Here is a 22,605-nt window from a genome sequence, read left to right as displayed (position 1 = left end):
GGGCGTTCACCAGATACTGATGATGGAGGTGACAGGCGGTCACCAGATACTGATGATGGAGGAGACGGGCGGTCACGATACTGATGATGGAGGTGACGGGCGGTCTCCAGATACTGATGATGGAGGTGACAGGCGGTCACCAGATACTGATGATGGAGGAGACGGGCGGTCACCAGATACTGATGATGGAGGTGACGGGCGGTCTCCAGATACTGATGATGGAGGTGATGGGCAGTCACCAGATACTGATGATGGAGGTGATGGGCGGTTACCAGATACTGATGATGGAGGTGACGGGCGGTCTCCAGATACTGATGATGGAGGTGATGGGCCAGATACTGATGATGGAGGTGATGGGCGGTTACCAGATACTGATGATGGAGGAGACGAGCGGTCACCAGATACTGATGATGGAGGTGATGGGCGGTTACCAGATACTGATGATGGAGGTGATGGGCAGTCACCAGATACTGATGATGGAGGTGACGGGCGGTCACCAGATACTGAAGATGGAGGTGACAGGCGGTCACCAGATACTGATGATGGAGGAGACGGGCGGTCACCAGATACTGATGATGGAGGTGACGGGCGGTCTCCAGATACTGATGATGGAGGTGATGGGCAGTCACCAGATACTGATGATGGAGGTGACGGGCGGTCACCAGATACTGATGATGGAGGTGACAGGTGGTCACCAGATACTGAAGATGGAGGTGACAGGCGGTCACCAGATACTGATGATGGAGGAGACGGGCGGTCACGATACTGATGATGGAGGTGACGGGCGGTCTCCAGATACTGATGATGGAGGTGACAGGCGGTCACCAGATACTGATGATGGAGGAGACGGGCGGTCACCAGATACTGATGATGGAGGTGACGGGCGGTCTCCAGATACTGATGATGGAGGTGATGGGCAGTCACCAGATACTGATGATGGAGGTGATGGGCGGTTACCAGATACTGATGATGGAGGTGACAGGTGGTCACCAGATACTGAAGATGGAGGTGACAGGTGGTCACCAGATACTGATGATGGAGGTGATGGGCGGTTACCAGATACTGATGATGGAGGTGATGGGCAGTCACCAGATACTGATGATGGAGGTGACGGGCGGTCACCAGATACTGAAGATGGAGGTGACAGGCGGTCACCAGATACTGATGATGGAGGAGACGGGCGGTCACCAGGTACTGATGATGGAGGAGACGGGCGGTCACCAGATACTGATGATGGAGGTGATGGGCGGTTACCAGATACTGATGATGGAGGTGATGGGCAGTCACCAGATACTGATGATGGAGGTGATGGGCGATCACCAGATACTGATGATGGAGGTGATGGGCGGTCACCAGATACTGATGATGGAGGTGATGGGCGGTTACCAGATACTGATGATGGAGGTGATGGGCAGTCACCAGATACTGATGATGGAGGTGATGGGCGATCACCAGATACTGATGATGGAGGTGATGGGCGATCACCAGATACTGATGATGGAGGAGACGGGCTGTCACCAGATACTGATGATGGAGGTGATGGGCGGTTACCAGATACTGATGATGGAGGTGATGGGCAGTCACCAGATACTGATGATGGAGGAGACGGGCGGTCACCAGATACTGATGATGGAGGAGACGGGCGGTCACCAGATACTGATGATGGAGGAGACGGGAGGTCACCAGATACTGATGACGGAGGTGACGGGCGGTCACCAGATACTGATGATGGAGGTGATGGGCAGTCACCAGATACTGATGATGGAGGAGACGGGCTGTCACCAGATACTGATGATGGAGGTGATGGGCGGTTACCAGATACTGATGATGGAGGTGATGGGCAGTCACCAGATACTGATGATGGAGGTGATGGGCAGTCACCAGATACTGATGATGGAGGAGACGGGCGGTCACCAGATACTGATGATGGAGGAGACGGGCGGTCACCAGATACTGATGATGGAGGTGATGGGCGGTCACCAGATACTGATGATGGAGGAGACGGGCGGTCACCAGATACTGATGATGGAGGTGATGGGCGGTTACCAGATACTGATGATGGAGGTGATGGGCAGTCACCAGATACTGATGATGGAGGTGACAGGCGGTCACCAGATACTGATGATGGAGGAGACGGGCGGTCACCAGATACTGATGATGGAGGAGACGGGCGGTCACCAGATACTGATGATGGAGGTGATGGGCGGTTACCAGATACTGATGATGGAGGTGATGGGCGGTTACCAGATACTGATGATGGAGGAGACGGGCGGTCACCAGATACTGATGATGGAGGAGACGGGCGGTCACCAGATACTGATGATGGAGGTGATGGGCGGTCACCAGATACTGATGATGGAGGAAACAGGCGGTCACCAGATACTGATGATGGAGGAGACGGGCGGTCACCAGATACTGATGATGGAGGTGATGGGCAGTCACCAGATACTGATGATGGAGGCGACGTGCAGTCTCAATATGGCTGATAATTTACATTTCTTTTTTATTAATTTATTTTGTTAGTTGATAACAATAAATAACCCTTCCAGCACTGGGAGCCTCTTACTCTGCAGCTTTCCTTGCACCTGCCTCTGTGTCCTTGTACCTGGACTCTGGCGCCGCCTGTTGTCACCTGTGCAGGTCCCGCAGACGCTCTGCAGAGGGGAACGTGCAGGGTGAGACCCCCGTCCAGTGTGTGACCCCCGTCCAGTGTGTGGGGGGCACAGGACGCCCCCTGCTGGCAGTGACCCCTGACCTTACGCCGAGGCTGCCGGGAGGAGACTGGCCGCGTCTGTGATCGCCGTCTGCTTACACTGTGCCGCCATCTAGTGTCTGAGCGCGGTACTGCAGGCCCCGTCACTATTGTGGCCATGCTGGAGCTTGTAGTGTTCCCGGTCCCACAGGCCGCCGCACTCCGTATATCACTTTCATCACTTCGTCATCAGTTTACGTTTGCCGTTATAATATCGGTATAACGTCCATAAATGTAGTGACCCCACCGAGTCCTGAGCCGCGCCCGTATTCCCATCAGCTCCCAAGGAAAATGGCGGACATCAAGTAATAATATAAAATAATAAATTATATATAATACTTGTTAGGGCACGTGGCTCTGGCCGCTAGTTCATGTCGAACCGATGACGTCATCGTGGGGAACTACAACTCCCAGCAGCACGGTCAGAGGTTCGTCCAGGCGTCCGCTCCATCTCCAGCATTCCGGACGGTGGGGGCATCCTGCGGCCACAGAGACATGGCGGCGTCTGACAGGAGGCGTCTGACAGGAGGCGTCTGACAGGAGGCGTCTGACAGGAGGCGTCTGACAGGAGGCGTCTGACAGGAGGCGTCTGACAGGAGGCGTCTGACAGGAGGGGTGAGAACGACGGCGGCCCGGCGTCTACTCCGCCGCCATCGTCTACTCCGCCATATTGGGCTGAACACGAGCAGCTGCACACGGGGCTCAGGGCGCCATTATCTCAGCGTCGTCTCTCCAGGTCTCTTCTTCCAGAAGATGATGGTCAGAGCCATGAAGAAGACCACGAGGCAGAGGAAGATGGAGACCTTCCCAACTGCAAGAGAGAGCACAAGGATCCATTAACCCTTCCCAACTGCAAGAGAGAGCACAAGGATCCATTAACCCTTCCCAACTGGAAGATAAAGCACAAGGATCCATTAACCCTTCCCAATTGGAAGATCAAGCACAAGGATCCATTAACCCTTCCTAACTGGAAGAGAAAGCACAAGGATCCATTAACCCTTCCCAACTGCAAGATCAAGCACAAGGATCCATTAACCCTTCCCAACTGCAAGATCAAGCACAAGGATCCATTAACCCTTCCCAACTGCAAGAGAAAGCACAAGGATCCATTAACCTTTCCCAACTGGAAGAGAAAGCACAAGGATCCATTAACCCTTCCCAACTGGAAGAGAAAGCACAAGGATCCATTAACCCTTCCCAACTGCAAGAGAGAGCACAAGGATCCATTAACCCTTCCCAACTGGAAGAGGAAGCACAAGGATCTATTAACCCTTCCCAACCGGAAGAGGAAGCACAAGGATCCATTAACCCTTCCCAACTGGAAGATAAAACACAAGGATCCATTAACCCTTCCCAATTGGAAGATCAAGCAAAAGGATCCATTAACCCTTCCCAACTGGAAGAGAAAGCACAAGGATCCATTAACCCTTCCCAACTGCAAGATCAAGCACAAGGATCCATTAACCCTTCCCAACTGGAAGAGAAAGCACAAGGATCCATTAACCCTTCCCAACTGCAAGAGAAAGCACAAGGATCCATTAACCCTTCCCAACTGCAAGAGAAAGCACAAGGATCCATTAACCCTTCCCAACTGCAAGAGAAAGCACAAGGATCCATTAACCCTTCCCAACCGGAAGAGAAAGCACAAGGATCCATTAACCCTTCCCAACTGCAAGAGAAAGCACAAGGATCCATTAACCCTTCCCAACTGCAAGAGAAAGCACAAGGATCCATTAACCCTTCCCAACTGTAAGAGAAAGCACAAGGATCCATTAACCCTTCCCAACTGGAAGAAAAAGCACAAGGATCCATTAACCCTTCCCAACTGCAAGAGAAAGCACAATGATCCATTAACCCTTCCCAACTGCAAGAGAAAGCACAAGGATCCATTAACCCTTCTCAACTGCAAGAGAAAGCACAAGGATCCATTAACCCTTCCCAACTGGAAGAGGAAGCACAAGGATCCATTAACCCTTCCCAACTGGAAGAGGAAGCACAAGGATCCATTAACCCTTCCCAACCGGAAGATGAAGCACAAGGATCCATTAACCCTTCCCAACCGGAAGATGAAGCACAAGGATCCATTAACCCTTCCCAACCGGAAGATAAAGCACAAGGATCCATTAACCCTTCCCAATTGGAAGATCAAGCACAAGGATCCATTAACCCTTCCCACCTGGAAGATCAAGCACAAGGATCCATTAACCCTTCCCACCTGGAAGATCAAGCACAATGATCCATTAACCCTTCCTAAATGGAAGATCAAGCACAAGAATCCATTAACCCTTCCCACCTGGAAGATCAAGCACAAGGATCCATTAACCCTTCCCACCTGGAAGATAAAGCACAAGGATCCATTAACCCTTCCCACCTGGAAGATCAAGCACAAGCATCCATTAACCCTTCCCACCTGGAAGATCAAGCACAAAGATCCATTAACCCTTCCCAACTGGAAGAGCAAGCACAAGGATCCATTAACCCTTCCCAACTGGAAGAGCAAACACCAGGATCCATTAACCCTTCCCAACTGGAAGAGCAAACACAAGGATCCATTAACCCTTCCCACCTGGAAGATCAAGCACAAGGATCCATTAACCCTTCCCACCTGGAAGATCAAGCACAAGGATCCATTAACCCTTCCCACCTGGAAGATCAAGCACAAGGATCCATTAACCCTTCCCACCTGGAAGATCAAGCACAAGGATCCATTAACCCTTCCCACCTGGAAGATCAAGCACAAGGATCCATTAACCCTTCCCACCTGGAAGATCAAGCACAAGGATCCATTAACCCTTCCCAACTGGAAGATCAAGCACAAGGATCCATTAACCCTTCCCACCTGGAAGATCAAGCACAAGAATCCATTAACCCTTCCCACCTGGAAGATCAAGCACAAGGATCCATTAACCCTTCCCACCTGGAAGATCAAGCACAAGGATCCATTAACCCTTCCCACCTGGAAGATCAAGCACAAAAATCAATTAACCCTTCCCACCTGGAAGATCAAGCACAAGGATCCATTAACCCTTCCCACCTGGAAGATCAAGCACAAGGATCCATTAACCCTTCCTAAATGGAAGATCAAGCACAAGAATCCATTAACCCTTCCCACCTGGAAGATCAAGCACAAGGATCCATTAACCCTTCCCACCTGGAAGATCAAGCACAAGGATCCATTAACCCTTCCCACCTGGAAGATCAAGCACAAGCATCCATTAACCCTTCCCACCTGGAAGATCAAGCACAAAGATCCATTAACCCTTCCCAACTGGAAGAGCAAGCACAAGGATCCATTAACCCTTCCCAACTGGAAGAGCAAACACCAGGATCCATTAACCCTTCCCAACTGGAAGAGCAAACACAAGGATCCATTAACCCTTCCCAACTGGAAGATCAAGCACAAGGATCCATTAACCCTTCCCACCTGGAAGATCAAGCACAAGGATCCATTAACCCTTCCCACCTGGAAGATCAAGCACAAGGATCCATTAACCCTTCCCACCTGGAAGATCAAGCACAAGGATCCATTAATCCTTCCCACCTGGAAGATCAAGCACAATGATCCATTAACCCTTCCCACCTGGAAGATCAAGCACAAGAATCTAATAACCCTTCCCAACTGGAAGATCAAGCACAAGGATCCATTAACCCTTCCCAACTGGAAGATCAAGCACAAGAATCCATTAACCCTTCCCACCTGGGAGATCAAGCACAAGGATCCATTAACCCTTTCCAAATGGAAGATCAAGCACAAGAATCCATTAACCCTTCCCAACCAGAAGATCAAGCACAAGGATCCATTGACCCTTCCCACCTGGAAGATCAAGCACAATGATCCATTAACCCTTCCCACCTTGAAGATCAAGCACAAGGATCCGTTAACCCTTCCCACCTGGAAGATCAAGCACCATGATCCATTAACCCTTCCCAACCGGAAGATCAAGCACAAGAATCTATTAACCCTTCCCACCTGGAAGATCAAGCACAAGGATCCATTAACCCTTCCCAAATGGAAGATCAAGCACAACGATCCATTAACCCTTCCCACCTGGAAGATCAAGCACAAGCATCCATTAACCCTTCCCACCTGGAAGATCAAGCACAAAGATCCATTAACCCTTCCCAACTGGAAGAGCAAGCACAAGGATCCATTAATTAACCCTTCCCAACTGGAAGAGCAAACACCAGGATCCATTAACCCTTCCCAACTGGAAGAGCAAACACAAGGATCCATTAACCCTTCCCACCTGGAAGATCAAGCACAAGGATCCATTAACCCTTCCCACCTGGAAGATCAAGCACAAGGATCCATTAACCCTTCCCACCTGGAAGATCAAGCACAAGGATCCATTAACCCTTCCCACCTGGAAGATCAAGCACAAGGATCCATTAACCCTTCCCACCTGGAAGATCAAGCACAAGGATCCATTAACCCTTCCCACCTGGAAGATCAAGCACAATGATCCATTAACCCTTCCCAACTGGAAGATCAAGCACAAGGATCCATTAACCCTTCCCACCTGGAAGATCAAGCACAAGAATCCATTAACCCTTCCCACCTGGAAGATCAAGCACAAGGATCCATTAACCCTTCCCACCTGGAAGATCAAGCACAAGGATCCATTAACCCTTCCCACCTGGAAGATCAAGCACAAGGATCAATTAACCCTTCCCACCTGGAAGATCAAGCACAAGGATCCATTAACCCTTCCCACCTGGAAGATCAAGCACAAGCATCCATTAACCCTTCCCACCTGGAAGATCAAGCACAAAGATCCATTAACCCTTCCCAACTGGAAGAGCAAGCACAAGGATCCATTAACCCTTCCCAACTGGAAGAGCAAACACCAGGATCCATTAACCCTTCCCAACTGGAAGAGCAAACACAAGGATCCATTAACCCTTCCCAACTGGAAGATCAAGCACAAGGATCCATTAACCCTTCCCACCTGGAAGATCAAGCACAAGAATCTAATAACCCTTCCCAACTGGAAGATCAAGCACAAGGATCCATTAACCCTTCCCAACTGGAAGATCAAGCACAAGAATCCATTAACCCTTCCCACCTGGGAGATCAAGCACAAGGATCCATTAACCCTTTCCAAATGGAAGATCAAGCACAAGAATCCATTAACCCTTCCCAACCAGAAGATCAAGCACAAGGATCCATTGACCCTTCCCACCTGGAAGATCAAGCACAATGATCCATTAACCCTTCCCACCTTGAAGATCAAGCACAAGGATCCGTTAACCCTTCCCACCTTGAAGATCAAGCACCATGATCCATTAACCCTTCCCAACCGGAAGATCAAGCACAAGAATCTATTAACCCTTCCCACCTGGAAGATCAAGCACAAGGATCCATTAACCCTTCCCAAATGGAAGATCAAGCACAACGATCCATTTACCCTTCCCACCTGGAAGATCAAGCACAAGGATCCATTAACCCTTCCCAACCGGAAGATTAAGCACAAGAATCTATTAACCCTTCCCACCTGGAAGATCAAGCACAAGGATCCATTAACCCTTCCCAACCGGAAGATCAAGCACAAGGATCTATTAACCCTTCCCAAATGGAAGATCAAGCGCAAGGATCCATTAACCCTTCCCACCTGGAAGATCAAGCACAAGAATCTATTAACCCTTCCCAACTGGAAGAGCAAGCACAAGGATCCGTTAACCCTTCCCACCTGGAAGATCAAGCACAAGGATCCTTTAATCCTTCCCAACCGGAAGATCAAGCACAAGAATCTATTAACCCTTCCCACCTGGAAGATCAAGCACAAGGATCCATTAACCCTTCCCACCTGGAAGATCAAGCACAAGGATCCATTAACCCTTCCCAATTGGAAGATCAAGCACAAGGATCCATTAACCCTTCCCACCTTGAAGATCAAGCACAAGGATCCATTAACCCTTCCCAACTGGAAGAGCAAACACAAGGATCCATTAACCCTTCCCAACTGCAACAGGAAACACAAGGATCCATTAACCCTTCCCACCTGGAAGATCAAGCACAAGGATCCATTAACCCTTCCCACCTGGAAGATCAAGCACAAGAATCTATTAACCCTTCCCAACTGGAAGAGCAAGCACAAGGATCCGTTAACCCTTCCCACCTGGAAGATCAAGCACAAGGATCCTTTAATCCTTCCCAACCGGAAGATCAAGCACAAGAATCTATTAACCCTTCCCACCTGGAAGATCAAGCACAAGGATCCATTAACCCTTCCCACCTGGAAGATCAAGCACAAGGATCCATTAACCCTTCCCAATTGGAAGATCAAGCACAAGGATCCATTAACCCTTCCCAACCGGAAGAGGAAGCACAAGGATCCATTAACCCTTCCCAACCGGAAGAGGAAGCACAAGGATCCATTAACCCTTCCCAACTGGAAGAGAAAGCACAAGGATCCATTAACCCTTCCCAACTGGAAGAGGAAGCTCAAGGATCCATTAACCCTTCCCAACTGGAAGAGGAAGCACAAGGATCCATTAACCCTTCCCAACTGGAAGAGAAAGCACAAGGATCCATTAACCCTTCCCAACTGGAAGAGAAAGCACAAGGATCCATTAACCCTTCCCAACTGGAAGAGAAAGCACAAGGATCCATTAACCCTTCCCAACTGGAAGAGGAAGCACAAGGATCCATTAACCCTTCCCACTAAAAGCAACTTTTTTTTACCTCAATAGAGAAGAAGGAGCAGCACATGTAGACTCGTGTGAACAGGCACCGACCAATAAAAGCGTATAACCAATAAGCAGTAATGCTGCGCCATAGTGTACAAGGCAGGATTACTCTAGATCCTAGAGTCTAGAACCTTGAAGCTGCAGCATTGCTGCCATAGCATATAGGACCGCGCCTCCTTTTTTCCGCGATGTGGACACTATATGGCGCTTGTTTTCCTATTTCCTATGGCAGCAGTTCAGTCCCAGTGTTGTAGAGGAATCCTTCCTAGTGTATTATGGCGCAGTCTTACTATTCGTTGTTCTTTTTCTTCTCTCCATTGTTGGTCGTCTCAGGATTACTTTTTCTCGGACAGTTTTCAGTTCTGTTTGACGCCGTTCATTTTACTGCAAAAATCTACTTAAAACACGGAAAAAAAACGCAGTTTCACGATTTTTGGGGGGTTAATTTTGTGGTAAATCCGACCCGACGCCGCGATTCTCCAGATCCGCACGAGTCCAGCGATACCAAACTCACCGGGTGTCTTTTGTTCTCATTGATCCGCCGCGCGGTGCGTGTTTATTTATGGGCTGAGGTGGCGGCTTTACTGCTCCCATCACAGCCTGTTCAGAGGCCGCTGTAACTAAACATAACCAAACAATGCCAACTCTGCTGTGTCGGGTGTCTTTGCTTTATGGCGACCGGTACATGAATTTTACTTATTTTTTTTATTTTATTTTTTGCTTTATTTGGGGAAAAGGAGAAGATCTAAAAAAACAGGTTTTGTTGGGTTTTTTTCATACGTTTTTTGCTGTTTTTTTTCTTTGCTGCATTTTTGCTGTTTTCTGCATCACTTTTTGCGGCGTTTTTATTGCCTCTTGTGCATGCTGATAAAGTTTAATGCCCCCCAAAAATCATGATTCATGAAACTTTCTTAGGTTTTTGCACCATAAATGCAGAAAAACTAGATCGCTGCGTCTTTTGCTCTTACCCACTGCTTTCAGTGGCTGAAAAAAATGCTGCAAAAACGCTTCGAGAAGTGACCGGCTGATTCTTCCAATAACGCAGCAGTTTTACTAGTCAGTCAGGAAATAAACATTGTGTGTGCAGGAGATTTCGGGAATCTCATATTTGCTCATACTGTAAAACGCAGCTTAAAATTTGCATAAAAAAGGCATCGTGTGAACGCGGCTGAAGAGTTTGGGTTTTGCTGTGAGGACACGAGGGCGAGGATGGCGGCAGCGGGAGTCTTCACCGTCGCCCAGCGTCCGTGTAGTCGCACCGCTCCCATGCTGCGGGCACAGTGCGCACAGTCACATCCCCCTGGGGGGCACGGTACGGCGGACTTACTGGTTTCCAGCGTCTCCATCGGGTCACTGTGCAGCATCGGCTCATCCTGGAGAGAACAGATCAGTCAGTGATCGGAGGAGCTGGACGACATTCCCTCCCCGCTATGCTTTACACTGCAGCTCTGCTTGACTAGTACATGGCAAGGATCAGCTGCAGCTCAGCTTGGAAATCAGCGCCCAACTCTCCCAGGAGGACACCGCATTGACCATGTACTTATCATGGAGTGGTGACTGTATCCCCCCCACCCGGATAGGATGATGGTGGACTCACTATGTAGGTGCGGGGTCGGTCCATCAGGCAGGCGATGTCCTTCTCCTCCAGGAATCGGTGGAGGGCGCGGTGGCTGCAGTCGCTGAACATCTCATTCATGTTGTGTCTGCGGAGGAGACAATGCAGGGGTTATAGCCATACCTTACTCCACCACTGGGGGCAGCGCAGACACCGGCGGCACCTGTACATTTGATTGGTCGGATTTCCTGCCATAACCCTGGGATGTGTGAGGTGTCTGTACCGCTACTAGGATTACAGATTAGGTGAGGATCTACTCTTCAGATAAAAGTACTTTTGTACAGCACAGAGTATTTCAGGAGAGGAGTGTGCTGACCTTAGTGAAGATCAAGGGCTGAGAATTACATAGTGGAAGGAGCAGCACGGAGTGTTTCAGGAGTGCAGCATTTGTTATTACAGACAGGACCACTGCTTACCCGGTACGCTGTGATAGCAGACATTTCCCGGTGGCGACAGGGCAGTAGCAGTGCTCAGTGTCGTGGCTCATGCCCAGGTTATGCCCCATCTCATGCGCTATGTACTTGGCCAGTTCTCTGGCACTGACTCCTGTGTCCTGCAGAGAAATGACACCGATGAGACGCCACAGATGAAGGGGACGACAAGCGTTTATTACAGTACCCCCGCCCCACAGGTCACTGCTGATATAATCTATATGGGCTGACTTCCGTTATGATCCAGTAAGAGAGGATAGTGTGGAAAAAGCACAGATACAGAACTAAGACAACACAAAGTCCCAGATCTCCAATGGCTCTTATTGAACCATTCAGGACTGAATCCGGTGTGTAACTCTGGACTTCACATGACAACAGCCTAATCCTCATCTACAGCCTCCCCTTCAACCACAGCCTCACCTCTACAGCCTAATCCCAATCTATATCCTCACCTCTACAGCCTAATCCCCATCTACAGCATCTCCTCCAACCACAGCCTCACCTCTACAGCCTAATCCCAATCTATATCCTCACCTCTACAGCCTAATCCCCATCTACAGCATCTCCTCCAACCACAGCCTCACCTCTACAGCCTAATCCCAATCTATATCCTCACCTCTACAGCCTAATCCCCATCTACAGCATCTCCTCCAACCACAGCCTCACCTCTACAGCCTAATCCCAATCTATATCCTCACCTCTACAGCCTAATACTCATCTACAGCCTCCCCTCCAACCACAGCCTCACCTCTACAGCCTAATCCCAATCTATATCCTCACCTCTACAGCCTAATCCCTATCTACAGCATCTCCTCCAACCACAGCCTCACCTCTACAGCCTAATCCCCATCTACAGCCTCTCCTCCAACCACAGATTCACCTCTACAGCCTAATCACCATCTACAGCATCTCCTCCAACCACAGCCTCACCTCTACAGCCTAATCCCAATCTATATCCTCACCTCTACAGCCTAATCCCCATCTACAGCATCTCCTCCAACCACAGCCTCACCTCTACAGCCTAATCCCAATCTATATCCTCACCTCTACAGCCTAATCCCCATCTACAGCATCTCCTCCAACCACAGCCTCACCTCTACAGCCTAATCCCAATCTATATCCTCACCTCTACAGCCTAATACTCATCTACAGCCTCCCCTCCAACCACAGCCTCACCTCTACAGCCTAATCCCAATCTATATCCTCACCTCTACAGCCTAATCCCCATCTACAGCCTCTCCTCCAACCACAGATTCACCTCTACAGCCTAATCACCATCTACAGCATCTCCTCCAACCACAGCCTCACCTCTACAGCCTAATCCCAATCTATATCCTCACCTCTACAGCCTAATCCCCATCTACAGCATCTCCTCCAACCACAGCCTCACCTCTACAGCCTAATCCCAATCTATATCCTCACCTCTACAGCCTAATCCCCATCTACAGCATCTCCTCCAACCACAGCCTCACCTCTACAGCCTAATCCCAATCTATATCCTCACCTCTACAGCCTAATACTCATCTACAGCCTCCCCTCCAACCACAGCCTCACCTCTACAGCCTAATCCCAGTCTATATCCTCACCTCTACAGCCTAATCCCCATCTACAGCATCTCCTCCAACCACAGCCTCACCTCTACAGCCTAATCCCAATCTATATCCTCACCTCTACAGCCTAATCCCCATCTACAGCATCTCCTCCAACCACAGCCTCACCTCTACAGCCTAATCCCAATCTATATCCTCACCTCTACAGCCTAATACTCATCTACAGCCTCCCCTCCAACCACAGCCTCACCTCTACAGCCTAATCCCAATCTATATCCTCACCTCTACAGCCTAATACTCATCTACAGCCTCCCCTCCAACCACAGCCTCACCTCTACAGCCTAATCCCAATCTATATCCTCACCTCTACAGCCTAATACTCATCTACAGCCTCCCCTCCAACCACAGCCTCACCTCTACAGCCTAATCCCAATCTATATCCTCACCTCTACAGCCTAATACTCATCTACAGCCTCCCCTCCAACCACAGCCTCACCTCTACAGCCTAATCCCAATCTATATCCTCCCCTCTACAGCCTAATCCCCATCTACAGCCTCTCCTCCAACCACAGCCTAATCCCCATCTACAGCCACTCCTCCAACCACAGATTCACCTCTACAGCCTAATCACCATCTATAGCTTTACCTCTACAGCCTAAAATGTCTGTGCAAGAAAAAATTAGAAAGAACCAGAGACTCTTTACAAAATCACAGCCAGAAACACTACAGGACAGCAGCCAGGATATCATGGCTCCATCACAAGGGACACAGATTTGACATTCTTCAGGATGTCTGCTTAGGGGACCACGGCCCCAACTGAAAGGATACAGATCTTTTCCTTTAACTATCACTGAACCCATGGATAAATTTGTTGAAGTCAGGATCTGGATCCATCGGTCACCTGGCTCCATGGAGCTGTTCGGAGAAGCCAGGTTGTGACTCTCCAGTCGCCTGGCTTTGTACCTCAATGGACTGTTGGCTTCCTAAGCTTGTCGTTACCTCCTCTCTGTGCATGCCCCAGGTGGGAGTAGTTGGCCATGGAAGTCGCAGCTGCTTTAATCCCGGAGAGTCAGTGGAAGGGTGAGACTCTGTAATTTTGCACCATCTTGGGTATTTCTACGTGTTATTTACTGTTTTGTGGTTCAATAAAGTATTTCCACACTGTTTTACCCTCACCCTGAGTAGTATTATACCTATGGTAAAAGAGGAGAGCAGAATGATCTCTGGTCTTGAGCCAGCGGACTCGAGCACCTGCTGACCCGTGTCTCCACACCTCACTTCCACTTACAGCCTCTCCTCTACAGCCTAATCCTCATCTGTAAAGACATGAGGGGTCAGCGGGTCGTCCAGTCTGCTAGCCGAAACCGCATGGACCAGAACTCATCCCACTGAATGCCCTCTCTCTTTTTACCGTGGGCGTAAAACTACTCAGACAACAAAGGTTGAAGATAAAACAGTGTGGCAATATTTTATTGAACCACCAAACAGGCAAATAACAAATAGAACAGTCCCAGCAAAATACCCAAGATGGTGCAAAATTACAGTGTCTCACCCTTCCGCTGACTCTCCGGGATAAGAGCAGCTGTAACTTCAGAGCTTCCAGGGCCGACTACCCCACCTGTGTGATGCACACAGAGAGGAGGTAGCGACAAGCTGTCCATTGAGGTACAAGGCCAGGTGACCAGAGACTCACAGGCTGGCTTCTCAGAACATCTCCACGAAGCCAGGTAACTGTTGCGTTCCAATCCTGGCTTTACCAAATGTATCGATGGGGCTCAGGTGACTGGTGGGTCAAAATCCTGGCTTTACCAAATGTATCAAAAGGTACAGTGATGATCAATGGAGCATATTTGTATTCTTTCAGCAGGGGCCGTGGTCCCCTAAGCTGGTATCCTGTAGAATGTCAAATCTGTGTCACTCTTGATGGAGGCATGATCTGGCAGCTATCCTATAGAGTGTGCCAGGCTGTGGTTATGTAAAGTGTCTCTGGTTCCTTGGATCTCTGGATCTCATGGATGTTTGGATCATAGAATGTTAGAGCTGGAAGAGACCTCAATGGTCATCGTGTCCAACCTCCTGCTCAACGCTGGATTCGCTAAACCATCTCAGACAGATGTCTGTGTTTGAAGACTTCCATTGAAGGATAACTCACCACCTCTCGTGACCGCCTGTTCCACTCATTGATCACCCTCAGTGTCAAAAGTTTTTTCTATTATCTAATCTGTATCTTCTCCCTTTTTTTTCAGTTTCATCCCATTGCTTCCCTGGTTTCCATGTACAAATGAGAATAATGATGATCCCTCTACACTGTGACAGCCCCTTAGATATTTGTAGACAGATACTAAGTTTCCTCTTAGCCTTCTTTTTTGCAAGCTAAACATTCCCAGCTCCTTTAATCGTTCCTCATACGACATAGTTTTCAGTCCGTTTACCATGTTGGTAGCTGTTCTCTGAACTTGCTCTGATACAGTGCCTTGTGAAAGTATTCGGCCCCCTGGAACTTTTCAACCTTTTCCCACATATCATGCTTCAAATGTAAAGATACCAAATGTAAATTTTTGGTGGAGAATCAACAACAACTGGAACACGATTGTGAAGTTGAACGAAATTTATTGGTTATTTAAAATTTTTGTGGAAATTCAAAAACTGAAAAGTGGGGCGCACAATATTATTCGGCCCCTCTAACTTAATACTTTGTTGCGCCTCCTTTTGCTGCGATTACAAGTCGCTTGGGGTATGTCTCTATCAGCTTTGTACATGGAGAGACTGAAATTCTTGCCCATTCTTCCTCTTTCCACAGATTCTCGATTGGATTGAGGTCTGGACTCTGACTTGGCCATTCTAACACCTGAATACGTTTATTTGTGAACCATTCCATAGATTTTGCTTTATGTTTAGGATCATTGTCTTGCTGGAAGACAAATCTCCGTCCCAGTCTCAGGTCTTTTGCAGACTCCAACAGGTTTTCTTCAAGAATGGTCCTGTATTTGGCTCCATCCATCTTCCCATCAATTTTAACCATCTTCCCTGTCCCTGCTGAAGAAAAGCAGGCCCAAACCATGATGCTGCCACCACTATGTTTGACAGTGGGGATGGTGTGTTCAGGGTGATGAGCTGTGTTGTCTTTACGCCAAACATATCGTTTGGCATTGTTGCCAAAAAGTTCGATTTTGGTTTCATCTGACCAGAGCACCTTCTTCCACATGTTTGGTGTGTCTCCCAGGTGGCTTGTTGCAAACCTTAAACAACACTTTTTATGGATATCTTTGAGAAATGGCTTTCTTCTTGCCACTCTTCCATAAAGGGCAGATTTGTGCAGTGTACAACTGATTGTTGTCCTATGGACAGACTGTCCCACCTCAGCTGTAGATCTCTGCAGTTCATCCAGAGTGATCATGGGCCTCTTGGCTGCATCTCTGATCAGTCTTCTCCTTGATTGAGATGAAAGTTTAGAGGGACGGCCGGGTCTTGGTAGATTTGCAGTGGTATGATACTCCTATTTCAATATGATCGCTTGCACAGTGCTCCTTGGGATGTTTAAAGTTTTGGAAATCATTTTGTATCCAAATCCGGCTTTAAACTTCTCCACAACAGTATCACGGACCTGCCTGTTGTGTTCCTTGGTCTTCATGATGCTCTCTGTGCTTCATACAGAACCCTGAGACGATCACAGAGCAGGTGCATTTATACGGAGACTTGATTACACACAGGTGGATTATATTTATCATCATTAGGCATTTAGGACAACATTGGATCATTCAGAGATCCACAATGAACTTCTGGAGGGAGTAAAGGGGCCGAATAATATTGCACGCCCCACTTTTCAGTTTTTGAATTTCCACAAAAATTTAAAATAACCAATAAATTTCGTTCAGCTTCACAATTGTGTTCCACTTGATGTTGATTCTTCACCAAAAATTACATTTGGTATCTTTATGTTTGAAGCATGATATGTGGGAAAAGTTTGAAAAGTTCCAAGGAGCCGAATAGTTTCGCAAGGCACTGTATATAGTAACGGAGGCATATCCCCTTTCTATAGCTGACAATTGTCCTTCAAGCCAGCATCCAGAGGTCAAGAGGAAGATGTCAACTCCATCTACAGCCTTTCCTCTACAGTCTTATCATCTATAGCCTCACCTCCATCTACAGCCTTTCCTCTACAGTCAAATACTCGTCTATAGCCTCACCTCCATCTACAGCCTTTCCTCTACAGTCTTATCATCTATAGCCTCACCTCCATCTACAGCCTTTCCTCTACAGGCTAATCCTCATCTATAGCCTCACCTCCATCTACAGCCTTTCCTCTACAGTCTAATACTCTTCTATAGCCTCACCTCCATCTACAGCCTTTCCTCTACAGGCTAATCCTCATCTATAGCCTCACCTCCAACTACAGCCTTTCCTCTACCGTCTAATCCTCATCTATAGCCTCACCTCCATCTACAGCCTTTCCCCTACAGTCTAATCCTTATCTATAGCCTCACCTCCAACTACAGCCTTTCCTCTACAGTCTTATCCTCTTCTATAGCCTCACCTCCATCTACAGCCTTTCCTCTACAGTCTTATCTATAGCCTCACCTCCATCTACAGCCTTTCCTCTACAGTCTAATCCTTATCTATAGCCTCACCTCCATCTACAGCCTTTCCTCTACAGTCTTATCCTCATCTATAGCCTCACCTCCATCTACAGCCTTTCCTCTACAGTCTAATCCTCTTCTATAGCCTCACCTCCATCTACAGCCTTTCCTCTACAGTCTTATCTATAGCCTCACCTCCATCTACAGCCTTTCCTCTACAGTCTTATCTATAGCCTCACCTCCATCTACAGCCTTTCCTCTACAGTCTTATCCTCATCTATAGCCTCACCTCCATCTACAGCCTTTCCTCTACAGTCTTATCTATAGCCTCACCTCCATCTGCAGCCTTTCCTCTACCGTCTAATCCTTATCTATAGCCTCACCTCCATCTACAGCCTTTCCTCTACAGTTGTTATGATCCCAATGGCAGAGGATCTCAGAGATTACAGCAAAGTCTGCAAACATAAATACCAGCTCATAGGGAAGTGGTAACTAGGCTGACCATATACCTGATCCTAGCACAAACAACTAACAGTAGCCGGGGAACGTGCCTACGTTGATTCTAGACGTCTCGCGCCAGCCGGAGAACTAACTAACCCTATCAGGGAAAATAAGACCTCTCTTGCCTCCAGAGAAAAGACCCAAAGTTATAATACAAGCCCCCAACAAATAATAACGGTGAGGTAAGAAGAAAAGACAAACGTAAGAATGAACTAGATTTTAGCAAAGAGAGGCCCACTGCGTAATAGCAGAAGATAGTAAGATGACTTATATGGTCAGCAAAAAACCCTGCAAAATATCCACGCTGAATATCCAAGAACCCCCGAACCGACTAACGGTGAGGGGGGAGAATATCAGCCCCCTAGAGCTTCCAGCGATATCAGGAATCACATTTTGTACAAGCTGGACAAAAATATGAACAATGCAAATAAACAAAAATAAGAAAGCAGGACTTAGCTTATCTTGCAAAGAACCAGGACCTGAAGACAGGAGCAAACAGAAATGAACTGATTACAACGATGCCAGGCACTGGACTGAGAATCCAGGAAGTTTAAATAGCAACACCCCAGGCCTAACGAACCAGGTGAGTACCATCCTGGCAAAAGACAATCCAAGTGCCAAACCACTAGTGACCACAAGAGGGAGCCAAGAAGTATAGTTCACAACAGTACCCCCCCTTTAAGGAGGTGTCACCGAACCCTCACCAAGACCACCAGGGCAATCAGGATGAGCAGCGTGGAAGGCACGAACCAAATCGGCCGCATGAACATCAGAGGCGACCACCCAGGAATTATCCTCCTGACCATAGCCCTTCCATTTGACCAAATACTGAAGCCTCCGTCTAGAGAGGCGAGAATCCAAGATCTTCTCCACCACGTACTCCAACTCGCCCTCAACCAACACCGGAGTAGGAGGCTCAACAGCAGGAACCACAGGCACAACGTACCGCCGCAACAAAGACCTATGGAACACGTTGTGAATGGCAAACGACACCGGAAGATCCAAACGAAAAGAAACCGGGTTAAGAACTTCCAAAATTCTATAAGGACCAATAAAGCGAGGCTTAAACTTAGGAGAGGAAACCTTCAGAGGGACATACCGAGAAGACAACCAAACCAATTCCCCAACACGAAGTCGGGGACCCACACCGCGGCGGCGGCGGTTGGCAAAACGCTGAGCCTTCTCCTGTGACAACTTCAAGTTGTCCACCACCTGATTCCAAATCCGCTGCAACCTATCCACCACGGAATCCACCCCAGGACAGTCAGAAGACTCAACATGACCCGAGGAGAAACGAGGATGAAAACCAGAGTTGCAGAAGAATGGCGAAACCAAAGTAGCGGAACTAGCCGAATTATTAAGGGCAAACTCAGCCAATGGCAAGAAGGTCACCCAATCATCCTGGTCCGCAGAAACAAAACATCTCAAATAAGCCTCCAGTGTCTGATTAGTTCGCTCCGTTTGGCCATTAGTCTGAGGATGAAAGGCAGATGAAAACGACAAATCAATGCCCATCTTAGCACAAAAAGATCGCCAGAATCTGGACACAAACTGGGATCCTCTGTCGGACACGATATTCTCAGGAATGCCGTGTAAACGAACCACATTCTGAAAAAACAAAGGAACCAGATCGGAAGAGGAAGGCAACTTAGGCAAGGGCACCAAATGGACCATCTTGGAAAAACGATCACACACCACCCAGATAACAGACATTCCTTGAGACACCGGAAGATCAGAAATGAAATCCATGGAAATGTGTGTCCAAGGCCTCTTCGGGACGGGCAAGGGCAAAAGCAACCCGCTAGCACGAGAACAACAAGGCTTAGCCCGAGCACAAGTCCCACAGGACTGCACAAATGACCGCACATCCCGTGACAAGGAAGGCCACCAAAAGGACCTAGCCACCAAATCTCGGGTACCAAAAATTCCCGGATGCCCTGCCAACACCGAGGAATGAACCTCGGAAATAACTCTGCTGGTCCACTTATCAGGAACAAACAGTCTGTCGGGTGGACAAGAGTCAGGTCTACCAGCCTGAAATCTCTGCAACATACGTCGCAAATCAGGAGATATGGCCGACACGATTACTCCCTCTTTAAGAATACCAGCTGGCTCCGAGACTCCAGGAGAGTCAGGCACAAAGCTCCTAGAAAGAGCATCAGCCTTAACATTCTTCGAACCAGGCAGGTACGAGACCACAAAGTCAAAACGAGAGAAAAACAATGACCAACGAGCCTGTCTAGGATTCAGGCGCTTAGCAGACTCGAGATACATCAGATTTTTGTGATCAGTCAAGACCACCACACGATGCTTAGCACCCTCGAGCCAATGACGCCACTCCTCAAATGCCCACTTCATGGCCAACAACTCCCGATTACCAACATCATAGTTCCACTCAGCAGGCGAAAACTTCCTAGAGAAAAAAGCACATGGTCTCATCACAGAGCAACCAGAGCCTCTCTGCGACAAAACAGCCCCAGCACCGATCTCAGAAGCATCCACTTCAACCTGAAAGGGAAGTGCGACATCAGGCTGGCACAAAACAGGCGCCGAAGTAAACCGGCGCTTCAGCTCCTGGAAGGCCTCCACGGCTGCAGGAGCCCAATTAGCCACATCAGAACCTTTCTTGGTCATATCCGTCAAAGGTTTAACAACGCTAGAAAAGTTAGAGATAAAACGACGGTAGAAATTAGCAAACCCCAAGAACTTCTGAAGACTCTTAACAGACGTAGGTTGAGTCCAATCATGAATAGCTCGGACCTTGACTGGGTCCATCTCCACAGCAGAAGGGGAGAAAATAAAACCCAAAAAGGAAACCTTCTGCACTCCAAAGAGACACTTTGAGCCCTTCACAAACAAAGCATTATCACGCAAAACCTGAAACACCATCCTGACCTGCTTTACATGAGAATCCCAATCATCAGAAAAAACCAGAATATCATCCAGATAAACAATCATAAATTTATCTAGATACTTCCGGAAGATATCATGCATAAAGGACTGAAACACTGAAGGAGCATTAGAGAGCCCAAAGGGCATCACCAAGTACTCAAAATGACCTTCGGGCGTATTAAATGCAGTTTTCCATTCATCTCCCTGCTTAATGCGCACAAGGTTGTACGCACCACGAAGATCTATCTTGGTGAACCACTTGGCACCCTTAATCCGAGCAAACAAGTCTGACAATAGTGGCAAAGGATACTGAAACTTAACAGTGATTTTATTCAGAAGCCGATAGTCTATACAAGGTCTCAAAGACCCATCTTTCTTGGCCACAAAAAAGAATCCCGCACCAAGAGGGGAAGAGGATGGACGAATATGCCCCTTCTCCAAAGACTCCTTGACATAAGAACGCATCGCGGCATGCTCGGGTACAGACAAATTAAATAATCGTCCCTTAGGAAATTTACTGCCAGGAATCAAATCTATAGCGCAGTCACAGTCCCTATGAGGAGGAAGGGCACTGGCCCTGGACTCACTGAATACATCCTGATAGTCACACAAATACTCAGGAACTTCTGAAGGAGTAGAAGAAGCAATAGACACTGGCAGAGAATCGCAATGAATTCCCTGACAACCCCAACTTGACACAGACATTGCCTTCCAATCCAAGACTGGATTATGGGTCTGTAACCATGGCAGACCCAAAACGACCAAATCATTCATTTTATGCAGAACAAGAAAACGAATCACCTCCCGATGTTCAGGAGTCATGCACATGGTCACTTGTGTCCAATACTGCGGTTTATTTTCCGCCAGTGGCATAGCATCAATACCTCTAAGAGGAATAGGATTTACTAACGGTTCAAGAACAAAACCACAGCGCTTGGCAAATGACAGATCCATAAGACTCAGGGCGGCACCTGAATCCACAAACGCCATAACAGGGTAAGAAGACAATGAGCAAATTAAAGTCACAGACAAAATAAATTTAGGCTGCAAATTACCAATGGTGACAGGACTGACAACCTTGGTTAGGCGTTTAGAGCATGCTGATATAACATGTGTAGAATCACCACAGTAAAAACACAACCCATTCTGACGTCTATGATTTTGTCGTTCGGTTCTAGTCAGGATTCTATCACATTGCATTGAGACAGGTGTCCGTTCAGACAACACCGCCAGAGGATTAGCGGTTTTGCGCTCCCGCAACTGCCGATCAATCTGAATAGCCAGCGCCATAGAATCATTCAGACTTGTAGGAATTGTGAAACCCACCATCACATTCTTAATGGCTTCAGAAAGGCCATTTCTGAAATTTGCAGCCAGAGCACACTCATTCCATTGAGTAAGCACGGACCATTTCCGAAATTTTTGGCAATACACTTCAGCTTCATCCTGGCCCTGAGAGATAGCCAGCAACGCTTTTTCTGCCTGAATTTCAAGATTAGGCTCCTCATAAAGCAATCCGAGCGCCAGAAAAAACGCATCAACATCCGCCAATGCCGGATCTCCTGGCGCCAACGAGAAAGCCCAATCCTGAGGGTCG

General features: G+C 48.1%; 2 protein-coding genes across 3 annotated transcripts in view; both read right to left on the bottom strand.

Annotated features, from left to right (window-relative positions):
- Positions 1–3,281, bottom strand: part of CDC25B (cell division cycle 25B) — a 77,820-nt gene extending 74,539 nt beyond the window's left edge. The window contains exon 1 of the mRNA XM_077280377.1: positions 3,092–3,281. Within this exon, the coding sequence (XP_077136492.1) occupies positions 3,092–3,144 (53 nt within the window). The 5' untranslated portion in view covers positions 3,145–3,281. The remainder of the gene's footprint in view (positions 1–3,091) is intronic.
- A 49-nt stretch (positions 3,282–3,330) lies between these two features.
- Positions 3,331–22,605, bottom strand: part of ADAM33 (ADAM metallopeptidase domain 33) — a 79,510-nt gene continuing 60,235 nt past the window's right edge. For both annotated transcript variants that reach the window (XM_077280379.1, XM_077280378.1), the window contains exons 11-14: positions 11,474–11,610; positions 11,040–11,145; positions 10,770–10,815; positions 3,331–3,563 (exon numbers count right to left, since the gene is read on the bottom strand). In XM_077280379.1, the coding sequence (XP_077136494.1) occupies positions 3,466–3,563; positions 10,770–10,815; positions 11,040–11,145; positions 11,474–11,610 (387 nt within the window). In that variant the 3' untranslated portion in view covers positions 3,331–3,465. The remainder of the gene's footprint in view (positions 3,564–10,769; positions 10,816–11,039; positions 11,146–11,473; positions 11,611–22,605) is intronic.

This window comes from Ranitomeya variabilis, chromosome 1 (genome assembly GCF_051348905.1).
Source record: "Ranitomeya variabilis isolate aRanVar5 chromosome 1, aRanVar5.hap1, whole genome shotgun sequence".
NCBI classification, from domain to species: Eukaryota; Metazoa; Chordata; class Amphibia; order Anura; family Dendrobatidae; genus Ranitomeya; species Ranitomeya variabilis.
The sequence above is the reverse complement of the archived record's forward strand: the minus strand, read 5'-3'. Positions and strand labels throughout refer to the sequence as shown.